We start from the raw sequence: 15716 nt of genomic DNA, 5'->3' as shown, positions 1-15716 counted from the left end.
GAAGTGCATACCTACCAAGTTTTCCTGAGAATGCTCTAAATAACTTTACTTAAAGTAACGTCCCTTTACATGCATACATAACACAACCCCAAATCTCATTATTTTTCTTTTGTTTTTCACTATTTGAGATTAAGGATATAATGGTTTGGATCTTGAGTGCAGCCTGATGCATCTAGGGCCATTGAAGATTAGGCTTGGACCCACTTTGTAGATATGCCTGACCGTGGCGTAGCCAGGAATTTAAGCTAGGCACAAATGTATAGTAAAAAACAATAATAATTTATATGACAATAAGCTATACTGCAAAAAAAGAAAAAAAGAAATATTCATGATTAAGAACCTTGGTTGAAAGTAAACAGTTTTAGTAATAAATAAAATGATTTAAGATCTGCACAGTATCATACTAACATGCATGTATACTTCAAAATTTAGCTTTATTTGACATAAAGACCAAATAAAGTACTTTTCATGAGTAATGCAATGTGACTAAACTAAAGTTTTGATCTTGAAAATGCATTGAGCAAGACATGACAAAGGAACGTAAACACCCTACAAATAAATAATCAATTAATTAATTAATCTTTTAAAAAAATCTACAAAGAACATCATAAATAATTTTAAAAAATACAAGTTACTCAAAACAAAGAGGAACATCAAACATATTTAATAAATTTTATGTTCTTTTATCAATTTATTTTTATCATAAGGTTAATAAATAAAAGCACAAATCCAATGAACAAAAGATAATAAAACTAATAGGAAATCTTTAAAATTATCATCTATGCTAATTAAAAAAAAATCCTAAAATTTTAAGTTCTAACCAAAGTTAAGTATTCATTATTCATAATTAATGCTAATTAAAAATAAAAAATAAATAACACCACAAAAGCATAATCCAAAATTCATGTTATTTAAACAAAGACAAAATCGAAACCCCAGTTTTAGTTATGCATTTAAGTTAATTAAGCATGTAGAATCATGTTTAATGTTAATTAAAAAATATAAAAATTAAATATTTATCTTATTTAAAAAAAAATAAAAATCTAAATGCTATTAAAAAATATAAAAATATAAAAATATTTAAAACTTAATTAAATATTCATGTTCTTTAAAAAACTAAATAAAAACCTCAATCGTAGCAAACAATATTCATAGTTTTCATAAATAAGCTAATTGAAACAAAAAATAACAAAACCCCTAAATTTTTAACTAAAATCAAGCATGTGGATCATGTATAATGTGAATTAAATAACATAAAAATACCTAAACTAAATATTTATCGTATTTAAAAACAAAACAAAAATCTAAATGTTATTTTAAAAAATTACAAAAAAAACTTTAAAACCTAATTAAATATTTATATTATTTAAAAAAAAACTAAATGAAAACCTCAATCCTAAACAAACAACATTCATAGTTTTCTTTAATAAGATAATTAAAACAAAAAATAACAAAGTCCCTAAATTATTGAAATGCAACTATTTAAGAAAAAGTAAATAAAAAACCTAAATCCTAATCCTAACCAACAACAATCATAATTTTATGTTCTAATTAATAAAACAACAAAATAAAAACGCTAAACACAATCCAAAGGGCCGAAGAGAAGAGAGAGAGAGAGAGAGAGAGAGAGAGAGAGAGAGAGAGAGAGAGAGAGAGAGAGAGAGACCAAGGCAAAATCGAGGGAGGGGAGGGGAGGGGAACGAAAAGAAGCCGTCAGCCCCTTTTGGGTAGAGCACGATCAGGGTGGGCACTGCCCATGTTATACACGGGTTAGGGTGGACACTGTCCACCCTGATCCATATCCTTCTTAAGGGAGTTCAGCGGATGTCTGATAAGTTGTGATTAAGCTCAACTGAATCGGTACTGGCCAAACCATTCAGGGCAGATACCGGATACTGACAACATTGGATCTAACCAAAGTTCGATCATGATATATGAAAACATGGGATTATGGAAAGGGAAATTTCACCATACAATTTTACAAGACTGGACCTACACAACATGAGGGGTTATTGATACATAGGTATGTCAAGGCTAACATCTAATTTTTTTCCCAAAATTTTGAAAATAACATCTAATTTTTTTTTTTTACTTTAACAAAAAAACTGACCTAATTTTTCAGAAATTACAAAAGTGGGCCTCATGTTTTGGGAAGTTAACCAAAAATTAGTCTTGTGCTAAAATAACTCATGATACAGCTAAATTAACCCTAGTTAATATGGAAAAGTACCATTTTAACCTTGAAAAGTTGGGAAACCATCTAGCACGCTTTGTCTATCTCACCAGCCACCACCACCCACTTGTATCCATCCACCTTCCATTATAGCTCAAACAACTACCCCTCCCCCATCAATGACATGTGAAGATGACGAGACGAGGGATTTACCCAATGAAAAATATTTGGTATTTTTTTTCAAAAATCTCACAGTAATTGATTTACTAGAAGTCAACACTTCTATCATGAATTTTGGATTAAAAAAATAGTATTTGGAGCTTCAAAAATTTATGAAAATTGTACACTATTGATTTTTGAAACTTATAAAAATCTATCCATGCATAGGAATCAAATTCTACTTGAACTGATTCATATAAAAACAAGCATATAGATCACATTAGTATCGTCATAATTTTGAAAACAAACACTAAAAATATAATAAAATTTATGGTGGGTTTGAGAGGGTTTCTTTTCAAATTCAGAGAATAGGTTCTTTTAAGTAAAAAATCAACTAACATACAATTTTCATAAATTTTTGAGGCTCTAAATGCTCTTTTTTCTATTCAAAATTCATGATCCAAGTGTCGATTTCTAGCAAATCAATCAAGTTGAACACATATGTACAATCATAATTTTGAAACAAATACTATTTTTTTTTCATTGGGTAGGTTTGGGACAATATTCATGGGAGAGGTTTGTGCCCACAAGGGCTCTACTCATCTTGTAGGGGTGATTTGTGAATGTCACCAAGTTGACGGCATATCACAAGTATGAAATCCATAGGTGACATCCCTTTTTGCAAGGTGGAAGTTGAGTATACTCCTTAATGGGCAGTAGGGGTGTCAATAGGTCGAGTTTGGTTTGGACTGCGGTAAAACCAGATCTGACTCTGATTTTTGGGTAGGTTATCAGGTCTAGACTCGAGTCTAATCAAACCCACCATAAAAAAAACCATACTCGAAGTACATGAACCAGAGTCCAGACTAGGTAAAATAATATTTGTTATTATTTTTACATTGAAAAATTATGGGTCTTAATCGAAACCTGATTTGGGCCCGGGTCTGGTATAAAATTTCACAAACTATACCAGGATCCATGTATTAATCAACGTCCGGACCCATGTCTTAATCGAGTCTTCTTGTTTATCACCATACACGGATCTTATAGTGTTTGGTATGGGTAAACCGGACCCGTTGACACCCTGAACTATCCTAAAAAAAAGAAAAAGCTTCATTTTTTTTTGTGCTAATAGACAAACATGTAACAGCTGTGTCAAATTTTCTAAATACCTTCTTGATTGTGTTCACCAAACACCACTGTTGTGCCTACCATGAGAGAGAGAGAAAAGTAATTAATGCTTCGTACAAATTTGGTTGCTCAGAGCACCGTTGAAAATCCTAAACCTGTTCAGCTTTTAGGGAATTCAAGGAAACTGACACAATTCCACATTTTTTTATGTAACTCAAACAAGTAAAATGTGGGTCCCTTGAAGATTCGAAGACTCTTGCAACATTTGTTTGTTTCATTCATTTTTGGTAAAAAAGGAGAGAAAACGGTCGTACTATTGCTTGGAGTATCAACGGGTCGGGTTTGGATCCGGTCCAGGTAGAACCAGACTTGAACCATATTTTTTGAGCCTGGTATTGGGTTTTGACTCTAGTATAATCGAGTCCACTATAAGAAAAATCATACCTGATAAGAACTACATGAACCAAACCCAATACAACCATATTTTTTATCATTTTTACATTGAAAAATTACAGGTCTTAATCGAAACTTGGGTCCAGTCAAGGTCGGAGATAAAATTTTACAAACTATACCTGGGTCTATGTATTAATTGGACCTTTGGATCTGAACCCAGGTTTTCTTATTTATCACCATATACCCGGACCCTATAGGGTTTGGTTCGGGTCAAGTCCTGGTAAATCCAACCCATTGACACCCCTAATTATTACCCATAAGGGGGCCTACAAGATTTCTCTTGAAAGTATTTTAGAAAATGCAATCGCTCCCTCTCATGGGGAAGCATTTTGGCACCGTAACTTTAAAAATGAATCAGGTGCAATTACATTGAACAGATGCAATGTGCCATTGCACCTCCATCGGGCTGGCTGCTGATGAGCTGTCATGTACCCAGCCTTTTTTCGGGTTAGTCTCGGGCCTAAAATGGGCCAGGCCCATGTGAAAAAAGCACCAATGGCATTGGACCAAAGGGAAACGGGGCCCCACCCCACCTCTCCCCATTTGGACTGAGGATAAGGACATGAAACAGGGATAGAGGTTAAAATCAAAACCCGTGCGAGGATCCCTAAGCTCGATAGGTTCAGCCAGATAACTTAACTAGGTTGGAGCTAAAGGGCTCAGTCTGAGCCCAACCCAAGCTTGATTATGATTGGATTGGGCTTGGCTCGGGCCTGTGGTGCCGGGCTAGGCCAATGGCCACCCCTAGACAGAGGGCAATCAGATGCAGCAACACATTGCATTTGTTCCGTGTGATTGCACGGGTTCGAGCCTTAAAAAACTTAAGGTGCATTTGAGAGAGTGGTTCTAAAATTTGAGGGATTTAATTTGATGGCATCATATTTGATAGCGACCCTAAGTATGACAGGCAAAGCCAGCACGACCAGGTCTCTGGTCCAACTATGTTGTTTTGGATGCCGTTCATCGCATGAATGAGTGACATGAGGGTGATCGCGTCGCTCTGACTGTATACGCATCCCAAAACATAAAGGTTTAGGTTTGTCCCACAACCATAGTGACAAATATCGCAAGATTTATGAAAATCTCATGAGAAATTGCTTGAAAGTTTAAAACGGCAATTTCTCGCAAGATTTTCAAATTCTCGCAAGATTTATGAAAAAACATAAATACCGTGATTTAAACGTGATATTTACATTTTAAACGGCTATTTATCACAAAAAAAATGAATATTTTTATTTTTAAATAATTTTTATTAATATTTTCTTATAAAAATACATTTTATAATTTTTAATTTTTTTTTATTGCCAAAATTTGCCAAAAAAAGGGGAGATTTATAAAAAAAATTCAATTTCTCGCAAGATTTTTGAGAAACGAGAAATTGCCGTTTAAAACGTTTGTCACTGTGCCAACGACCAAACACATTATACTTGCCTGATTAATGGTTGGACCCAAATTAATGGCATTCAAATGCTATTAAACAGTATAAACTATCCGGATCTGGGCCAGGATCTACCCGCACTTTCAAACCGGTTCTGGACCATCAGAAGACCCGAATCTGATCCGCTTACGTATGCCCATTTATTTCGCGTGTGCTATCACAGTCATACCACAGAAAGTCCGGATACGGGTATCCACCACTGTCAAGCAATTCAATGATGGGAGGTATTCATTTAATATTATTTTATCGTTTTAATATCAAAAAGCTGTCCATAAAAATTTTAAAATAAAGCTGAAAAGTTAAACCCTGAAATTAATAAGCTGTTATTGGCTGTTGCCATTTTCCTACATCTCTAATTTTCCTAGGACGCTCATCTGCTCATTAAACCCTCATCTTTAATAAAACCTCAAAGTTGCCACCCTATTTGTAGGAACGTTGGACTCGACCCAGTCAACTCAGTCATGAACCAGCCATCCATTAGTTAGAACAACGAGTCCTTATCAGGTAAGAGTGGGCTCTGATGGATTAACCTGATGCCGTTCATCCATGCGATGAATGGCATGGATGGAATCTGTATCTCTTAGATGGATCCGAACATTGTTGTTTTCCAGAACCATTGATGCTTTAGATGAACTGTATCTAGAGTTTGCAAAATGAACGGAACGGAAATTCGTCGGAGCCCACTCTGACCAGATACACACTTGTAGAACAATCATGGTTTCGTAAAAGTGCCGTCCGGTCGCCATTTACCGGGCTGTCAACATGGAATTTTAATGCTCGGATCTTACTGCCGGTGACTTGGCTAGTGTTTGGCTTGTAAAGAGCTGGTTCTAACTCATGAAGTAGTAGGCTCAGGAACTCAAATTTTGTTGCTTGCAACTTTGGAACAATGCATTCTTGTAAATAGCTCAGCTTGTTTACACGTAAGTTCAATCCTTTTCAAGTTTAAAATAATGCATTTTTCCTAAACAAGCTAGCTCAAACTCATTTCATTTAACTCAAGCTCGCCATAAGCTCAACCTCGGCTCAACTCGCCATACACTTAAAGTGTGCAATCACATTGCACCTGATCCACCTTCTGACCTAAGGCGATCGAGCAAGAGACCGGAAGTTTTGTAAACCAAGGCACTCAAATGCAACTTATTCATGCATTTGGTCCATTCTGGTCAACACAATACTACTCAACTAACACGCCACTGATCACTTGGTTCGAGCCCATATCGAGCTCAATCATAATCAATTACCTGCCCGAGTCGTCGTCGATCGGATATGATCGGAAACCGGTTCACTTATCGATGAGAGTACCACATTCGTAATTACCAATAATATCTGGGCATTCTCGAAACCCCCAATGGTAAATGCATGCTGACTGCCAATTGAATGCGGGGAAGCGGAAACGGTTCACGTGCAGCCGTCTACCACTAAAGAAAGATTCGGAAAGGAAGTGTCCGAACTATCCCCCATAATTTTGACAATCACAAATATGTCCATTCACAATAGAATGACAAAAGATACCCTTAAGAACCCAGGTGGGGCTGAAAATGGGTAATATGGGTCGGTTAGCCATCGAGACCATAACCGTTTTCCAAAGTATGGGTCGTCAGGACCATATCCATATCCACAATGCCATACCCAACTGGATATAGACATATGTAAACAAATTGGATAAGAGTTGGAAAATATAAATGGGTAGAATATATCTGTGGAACTAGGTATATTTATTTTGTATCCTCTCAAATAGATGTGGTTTTAATTTAGTCCTAAAGGTACATTCTTGGATAAGATATCTAACCCATAGTTACCAAAAAACCAAAATGGATACAATAAGTGATGTGTAAAGCAAGAGAGGGATGCAAGTGTTAAGAAGTTGTATAAAGCAGGAAGCGAGATACGGTTGTGAAACGATTATGCAAATGCGCAAAAAAATAAAAACTACATAAAATGCAATATAAGAGGAAGTGTATTTCCTATATTGTGGAAGTGGATTTCTCATGGCAGCGGATTGCTAATCTCACCCAGCGTTTTACAGGATCCGCTCTTGTTTCTTATAGCTTCTCTTTGATTAAAAAAATACAAAGTATCTCGCTTTCAAAGTGCACTTTGAGAGGAGTGAGCTTTCCCATGTAAAAAGAAGCTTTAGTAATAGTAACCATGATCTGATCAACACAAACCCATCTAGTAGGAATTGGCCAAACATTTCGGATCCAATAGGTCAGATTCGGTATCGAGCTTTGGAATCCGAATCTGACTCCACATCCAGATCCAAATAACCAACCACCCAAAACGCCCGATGTCATATTGTGAATCGAGTAGGGATAAAACAGACTTTTAGCAACAAACAACCCTCATCATAGCAGCTCTGCCTTTGTTCAGTAACTGGCCAATCAAAAGTCGGAAAGTAAATCCACGTTGGACGCAACTACCCATCATAAAGTATCATATTTTCCATTCCACCTACAATAAAAAATAAATTAAAACTAAAAAAAAAAAAAACAAAAATGAAAAATCGGTTTTGGCTATAAAATAACTCCATCTCCACCTCCACACTTAACACACCACGCCCTTCACGCTAATGGCGAGCGGAGCGCGCTCCCTCCTCCTCCTCTTCCTCCTCGCCGGAAGCCTCATTCCGGCGACCGTGGAATCCAGGCCGGCGTTCGCCTGCGACGTTCGGGACCCGCGGACGCGGTCGTTCCCGTTCTGCTCGGCGTCGTTGCCGGTGCCGGAGCGGGTGCGGGACCTGCTCGGCCGGCTGACGCTGGCGGAGAAGGTGCAGCTCCTGGTGAACAATGCCGCTCCGGTGCCGCGGTTGGGCATCGCCCGGTACGAGTGGTGGTCGGAGGCGCTTCACGGCGTGTCGAACGTCGGCCCGGGGACACGGTTCGGAGGGCCGGTTGCCGGCGCCACCAGCTTCCCTCAGGTCATCCTCACGGCCGCCTCCTTCAACGCCTCCCTCTGGCAGGAGATCGGCAGGGTGCGGACCTCTCTCTCTCTCTTTCCCTCCCTCCCTCTATCTCACTCTGCGTCTAAAATGACGAAAATGCCCTTATTGGTACCCAGTAGTGAATGCCGGAGTGGAGCGGATATTCACGAGGGCAATTTGGGGTAGAAGAGAAATTTTAAGAATCTGTTTACTCTCATTTTTCCTTTTTTTTTGCCCCTAGTTTTCTAAAAAATGACCTTGCGGTTCTTCTCCTTAGCCTGTGGTGAAGGTGACGCATATGGGGGTACTTTGGGAAAGATTCGACTTATTAAGCAAACTGTTACTCTCTGTTTCTGAGAGTTTCCCTTTAGTTTGTCCTTTTATTTCCGGCTTCCGGTCATTCGGGTAGCGGAAATGACCATTTTGCCCCTATTTGTTACATTGCTTTTCGTGAAAAAGACCAAAATGACCTTCTGATGCACGTTTCGGTCCTTATTCAAGTGTATCCAGTAGAGGGTACTTTGTAAAGACGGATATTTCAGTGAACCATTTTTTCCCATGTTTGGTAAAAGCAGGACCGCTTTTGATAAAGAAACTTTTTTGTTTTCTTTTTTTGTTTTGGATGAATTTGCCGAATATATTTGGTGCTTGCTTTGCTTGTTAGTGAAGAGATTACATGACGACATTAGCAATATATGTAAGGGTAAAGTGGTCATTTGAGTGCATAAAAAATGAAGAACTTATTTATCTTTCTTTTATTTTTGTTTCCCTTTTTCTTTATTATTTTTTTTTTCTGGGTTTTCAGGTGGTGTCCACGGAGGCGAGGGCCATGTACAATGCTGGATCGGCGGGTCTGACGTACTGGAGCCCGAACGTGAACGTGTTCCGGGACCCGAGGTGGGGTCGCGGGCAGGAGACTCCCGGCGAGGATCCGGTCATGGCGGGCAGGTACGCGGCACTCTACGTGCGTGGGCTGCAGGAGTCGCCCTTCGGGAAGGACCCGACCCGGCTCAAGGTCGCGGCCTGCTGCAAGCATTACACCGCCTACGACCTCGACAACTGGCGCGGCAACGACCGGTTCCATTTCAATGCCAAGGTCCGAACCGTAACTAATAAGCCCGGCTAAAAGCCTAAAACCCTTGTTTATTATCATTATTTGGTTTCGAATTAGGACCCAGTCCAAATTGGCATGACTCAGATTGGCTGATATATTCCCAAATCCAGACCCGAACACGGATGTCTTCTGGTTTTGAATCGGGTTAATCAAACCTGTCTGATTTGCAATCTGCTTGGAGGAGATCACATCAGATCCGATTAAATGAGCTCGTGTTGGTAAGTCCAGATCCGTAAATGTTTCCTGGAACTTCCATGAACAAATTAACTATACCCTTCATGACGGATTGCCATTGTGCGTCCGACTTTAGGCCCTGTTTGGAAACTAGGAGCTGGGTTAGGAGTTAAGGTATTTGACAAAAACTTGGTCAAACTATCTTGTGGTGGTTGTTTGGAAACTGGTAGTTGGGATGATTGTTTATGTATTTGGGATGGGAAGTGAGATCCTCTCACCTTTCTATTTACACTAAAGGATGGAATCCACAGCTACCACCTTCCTCCAAGTGGTGGTAGCTGCCAAATTCGGGATTTGGCAGTTCCCACTTCCTCAAATGACACTTCCTATCTCAGCTGCTAGTTTCGAAACAGGGTCTTATTATTGTGTGGTGGGTGGTACTAGGCAGGGTTTGACTCGCATAAAGTCGTTTGGTAGTAGGAAATATATTTTAGATATTTTACATGTATTTTTTTATAATCCTATTTCTCCCAGCTCTGAAAAGCTGTGTTTTTTCTACAAAAAAGTCAGCCTGAACTTGGCTCGTTTGACTCGGCTCATTGTGAGATTGAGCTTGGCTTGGCTTGCCACAAAAATGAGAGAAGCTTAAACACCTCAAGCTTGGTTCGTTCATTCAGCTCGATTACCAGCCTTAGCAGTAGTAATTGTAGTAGCACTTTGTTGGCTCTTGGTTTTGAAGGAGCCATGCTTGCTGCTGCCTGTATGGGTGAATGAATTCATAATCAGGACCAACAGCTCGAAAACTTCGGAAGTTTGCTTCCCGAGGAGCCAAGTTCTCAAGTATGACAGCAGATTGGCATCCTCACCGTCTACAATGTACACAAGCATCATGAGGTCCTTGTGAGAGAGTTCAGATCGCGTGCAACATGATTGCACAAAAAATCTTGCATTAAGCACCCGATCACCCTCCATCAGGTCTTGGGCCTCACACCTGACAGGCCCTCCCAGGAGGGTGATCAGTTGCTTAATGCACAAATATTTGTGCAATCATGTTGCACCTGACCTGATCTTTTAACCATGTGGGATGAAGCAGTGACCGTCAAGATGTCAAATCATTTTTAGAAGTGATTTGGCAGATCACCGATCTGCTCTCGGATACAGAAAGTACACTTCTCAAATATTTTTCTTTTTTCTTTTTAATTAACGCCAAGCAAAAATCCATCGTAAGATCATGCATTGGCAGCCCATTGCTAAAACCCTTGAAGTCCTTCCTACCCAACAAACAATTTTACCCAACTTTTACCCTAGGACAAAAGGTAGCCCAACATGTCATGGTGCCAGGTAACAAACCATAAGCACCCCTAACCAGCAGAGCCTTTGATTCACTTTTTCACGTTATTTCTCAAGGGCTTCTTGATTCTTATGCTCTTTGAAAGCTTCTTGCTTCACACATTAGAGCATTTGTTTAAGAGCACTAGCCCTCTCCCACCCACTTTGGAGCATCAAATGACTCACTCGGCAATGAGGGATGATCAGGTGCAACTTGATTTCACACTTTGTGTGTACTGCTGCACCTAATTACCTACCATCTTTGAGATACTGTGTGGTGGGGGGGGGGGGGGGAGCTCGAACATCTGATGGTGGGTGATCAAGTGCAGCAGCAGCACACGTAATGTGCACCTCATCTCACATTCAAACAATCATGCACGCCGGCCAATGGCGTTGTGGCAGGTTTGTTTGTTCTTTTCGGGCCCGCTCTTCGAAGAAGCAAAGTTCAGCCCCATTTTTTATTCATTTCTGAATTTTTGTCTTTCCCCTCGTTGGACCTTTTTGCTTTTTAGTTTTTCTCTCGTGTCCGTGCTGGGGTTGCTGAGACTCGTATCGTACTTGGCGTGCAGGTGAGCACACAGGATCTTGGGGACACGTATCAGGTGCCGTTCAGGGCTTGCGTGGTGGAGGGTGGGGCGGCGAGCGTCATGTGCTCCTACAACCAGGTCAACGGCGTTCCCACCTGCGCCGACACGGCCCTGCTCAAGGGCACCGTTCGCGGCCTCTGGGGCCTCAATGGGTACGTGATCTACTCGCTTTTTTTCCAACGGGGGAACGGGAAAACCACCCCCGAAATCAGATACCTAATAGCGCTGGTTATACCTAACCAGCCGTGCTTAAATTCGCTGTCTCGGCGGTGTAAACCCGTGGCGCACCCCTTTTGATTGATCAAAGTTTGTTGATACGAATTCTTCGTATGCATCTTGCAGATACATCGTGTCTGATTGTGACTCTGTGGGCGTGTTGTACAACTTCCAGCACTACACGAGCACTCCGGAGGACGCCGTTGCAGCGACGCTAAGAGCCGGCAAGTTTTTTCAACCTTCGTCTTTTTCACGCTACGCTTTCTCTGACGCAATGGTTCAACTAGTTGGTGTGCGTCTTGGGGGGCGTTCCCGTGGTAGCTTATCTACCTCTTTTTTTTGACAGGTTTGGATCTGGATTGCGGACCCTTTTTGGCCCAGCACGCAGAGGACGCGGTCCGAAAAGAGAAGGTGAGCGAGCGGGAGATCGATGCCGCGCTGGAGCACACCGTGACGGTACAGATGCGGCTGGGTATGTTTGACGGAGACCCGTCCGCTCAGCCCCTCGGGCAGCTGGGCCCCGCCGATGTCTGCACCCCCGCGAACCAGCAGCTGGCACTGGATGCTGCCCGGCAGGGGATTGTCCTCCTGAAGAACCAGGCCGGTGTCCTGCCCCTATCCCCTGCCCGCCTCCGGACTGTGGCGGTCATCGGGCCGAATTCGGAGGCGACTGTCACCATGATTGGGAATTATGCAGGTATCTTCTTCTGGATACCTTGGGTCCCAACTGTCATACCTGTTGGGGTTTGAGCGATATCCAACAGATTCATTCGGGGGCTTCTGAATCCGATTAATTAAACTTATATAATACCTCAATTTTTATGGTTTATCTTAGCTGATGCTCATAAAGGTTGTGGACTTGGATATTGAATAGAGCTTCTTGTTGCATGCTTTAGGTGTTCCATGTAGATACACAAGCCCTCTTCAAGGTATCGCCAGATATGTGAAAACAAGCCACAACGTTGGCTGCAGAAACGTTGAATGCAGTGGAACTGAGCTCTTTGAGCGAGCCGTTGTGGTAGCTCGCAATTCGGATGCTACCATCCTTGTCATGGGTCTGGACCAATCCATCGAGGCTGAGGCCCGGGATCGCGACAGCTTGCTCCTTCCTGGTCACCAAATGGACCTTGTTTTGCAAGTCTCCAGAGCTTCAAGGGGCCCAGTGATCTTGGTGCTAATGAGTGGGGGTCCGATTGATGTGTCGTTCGCCAAGAATGAACCTAAGGTAGCCGGCATCCTCTGGGCCGGTTACCCTGGTCAAGCCGGAGGCGCGGCCATCGCTGATGTCATCTTTGGAGAATTTAATCCTGGTAAGCTCTTTGATGTTTAGTATTACATTTACAAGTTATGGTTAGTTTAATTTTGACATATTTTGCATCATCTCATTGCTGTAGATACATGAAATATGACCAAGTTTATGATTTTTGTTACTTCCATGCCTGCCTGCAACCTTCCCCGAGCTTTTGCACCCAATCAACTTTGAAATCAATGTGGAATCACTCAAAGGATTATAACATCTCAACTGAATTTGGGTTTACAAGTTATGTATAGTTTAGTGCTTAACATATATACGATCATGCCCACTGCTGTATTAGATATTAGATATATCGCATCGTGGTGTATGATCAAGTTCATGATTTTTGTTACCATATTTGATATTAGATATCACATGAAGTATGAACCAAGTTCATGATTTTTGTTACTATACTGACAAAGTTCATGATCTTTGTTATATCCATACCTAGTTTGGACTTACCCCTTTATATCACAGGCCAAGTTCCATACTGGATAATTAGATATCACATGAAGTATGGCAAAGCATAGTTGGCAAACCCGTGACTCCCATTGGGATTGCTTGACCCTTGACCCTTGTGAGTTAGGGGGTCGATTCCATAACTTGAACAAGTTAGGGCTATGCATTTTCTAGTGTTAAGATATGGAAAAAATCATACTCCAAACTGTGTAATGACATCAATGACTAAGCTATACAAGTATTCAATTATATATAATTGTTAATATTTATTATTTACAAATATATGATTCTTTATAACAAGTATTCTTTTATGACCGAAAACACATAAGAGGCATGTGGATCGGTGGTGCTGAATCCATGACTTAGTTGGGGTCCGATCCCGCTCAACTCGAGTCGACTGGCTGGGTCTGCCAACTATGTGGCAAAGTTCATGATTTTTTGTTATTTCTACGCATAGCCTTAACTTATCCCAAGGTTTTGCATCCCATAAACTCAGTGCTCAAGCACTCGAAGGACTATGACATGCCAATCAAATAAGGCTAACAACCTATTTCATACTGAACTCATTTACATTAATGATGAACGTAGGTGGAAGGCTGCCCATGACATGGTACCCTCAAGAGTATGTAACCAAGGTGCCCATGACAAGCATGAGCATGCGTGCCACAGGAGGCTACCCGGGTCGAACTTACCGTTTCTATCAAGGTCAGCCGGTCTACCCCTTTGGTTTTGGACTGAGCTACACAACCTTCGCACAGGCACTAGCTGAAGCTCCTACCATGGTCTCTGTGCCACTTAATGGCAAGTTCAATTGCGCGCACAATGGCACTGAGAATTGCCAGGCGGTCCGTGTTACTCACGCTCGGTGTGTCGGTCTTTTCTTGAACGTTCATGTCGATGTGAAGAATACTGGCACCAGGGATGGCTCACATGTGCTGATGGTCTTCTCGACACCTCCGGCGGGGCACCAGGCACCAATCAAACAGTTGGTTGGATTTGAGAGGGTTCACTTGCAGGCGAATACTCAGCAGCAGGTGAGGTTTGCCATAGATGTGTGCAAAGATCTTAGCATTGTTGATAGCATGGGAATTCAGAGGTTGCCCATGGGGGCTCATGTTCTCCAAATTGGGGATTTGAGACACCCTGTGTCCCTACAAGCTGGAGGAGATATATAAACTCCACAGTGAATCCTTTATCTGCACTGCAAGAACTTTTCTTGGTTCAAGAGTATGTGTGGAAAAAGGAGAGGGAGAAAAATGAAAGTCACAAGCTTGGTGGAAGGGTAGTACTTCCTATATGAAGGTTGCACATATGTCATTCAATATTTTTTCTTAGTGAAAAATATTGTTTGAAAGGGGGACTACATGCAAAATAGTGTCCCCAATTAAAAAAAAAGTTAGATCTAAGGTTGAATAAGTTTTACCTTCTATTTTCTCGTCTTACTGCATGTGGTGTTTGGAAATACTAATTGTACATTAGCTTGTAGCCAAATGAAAGAGCATTCCACTTATTATTGGCATTTAATTATGCTTGTGGCTTAAGTGACTTGGGGGCATGGTTTACCACGACTTTTTAATGGATGTTAATTTTCTCAGTAAAGAAAGAGGGAAAAAAAGAGAGAAAGAGGTGTGTGTATGATGTGTCTACCTCTCTAATTAAGAATGCATAAGAATTAGATTCTTCTCGTAAGTGAATGAATTTTTTGCGGTTTTCTTCTTAATTATCTTTTCCCCATGAATCAATGTCATAAATCGGATCTTTTTTTTTTTGGCGAGGGAAAATGTCACTATAAATATCTTTGACTGAACATTTTCTCCCTCAAACATGAAAAGTTCTGTGCAAAAATATGAAAAAATAAGAGAACTCTCATGCTATTCCCAGCAAGTTAAAACTTTGTATACTCGTGTAGGATTTTCCCAGTTGTACATGGAAAAATTAATTATGAGGTGGAGAAATTTTTCACATGGAATATGAATATTTGATTCTTTCTATGAAAAGTTGCGCCACTTCCAAACTTGTCCTTAAGAATCTGATGCAACGAGACACAAGTTTGGTGAGAAAAGGGCACTCGAATCAACATACGGAGCAATAGCCGACTATGATACAAGTCAAAGATGAGTCAAGACCTTAAAGCCCAGTATAATTCCTAACTAAGAATCAAACATAACCTGAGCCAACGAACACTAACATAAAGAAACTCGGTCAGAAACTTAACCGACTTAGCTAGTTTAAAGATACATGGATTAGCCGTCCAAGCCCACTTGGT

At 40.8% G+C, this 15716-nt stretch overlaps 1 protein-coding gene across 1 annotated transcript; it reads left to right on the top strand.

Moving 5' to 3' along the window:
• Positions 1 to 7908: 7908 nt before the first annotated feature.
• On the top strand, positions 7909 to 14974 carry LOC149844114 (putative beta-D-xylosidase 2). Its single transcript, XM_090000327.1, has 7 exons — positions 7909 to 8328; positions 9083 to 9373; positions 11464 to 11633; positions 11824 to 11921; positions 12044 to 12394; positions 12594 to 13007; positions 14039 to 14974. The coding sequence occupies exons 1-7, from the start codon at positions 7927 to 7929 to the stop codon at positions 14623 to 14625; spliced, it is 2313 nt and encodes a 770-aa protein (XP_089856453.1). The 5' UTR covers positions 7909 to 7926; the 3' UTR covers positions 14626 to 14974.
• The last annotated feature ends 742 nt before the right edge of the window (positions 14975 to 15716 follow it).

Source organism: Nuphar pumila, chromosome 3 (genome assembly GCF_984573655.1).
Source record: "Nuphar pumila chromosome 3, dmNupPumi1.hap1.1, whole genome shotgun sequence".
Lineage (NCBI taxonomy): Eukaryota > Viridiplantae > Streptophyta > Magnoliopsida > Nymphaeales > Nymphaeaceae > Nuphar > Nuphar pumila.
Note: the sequence above shows the minus strand (reverse complement) of the source record. Positions and strands in the feature narration are given on the sequence as shown.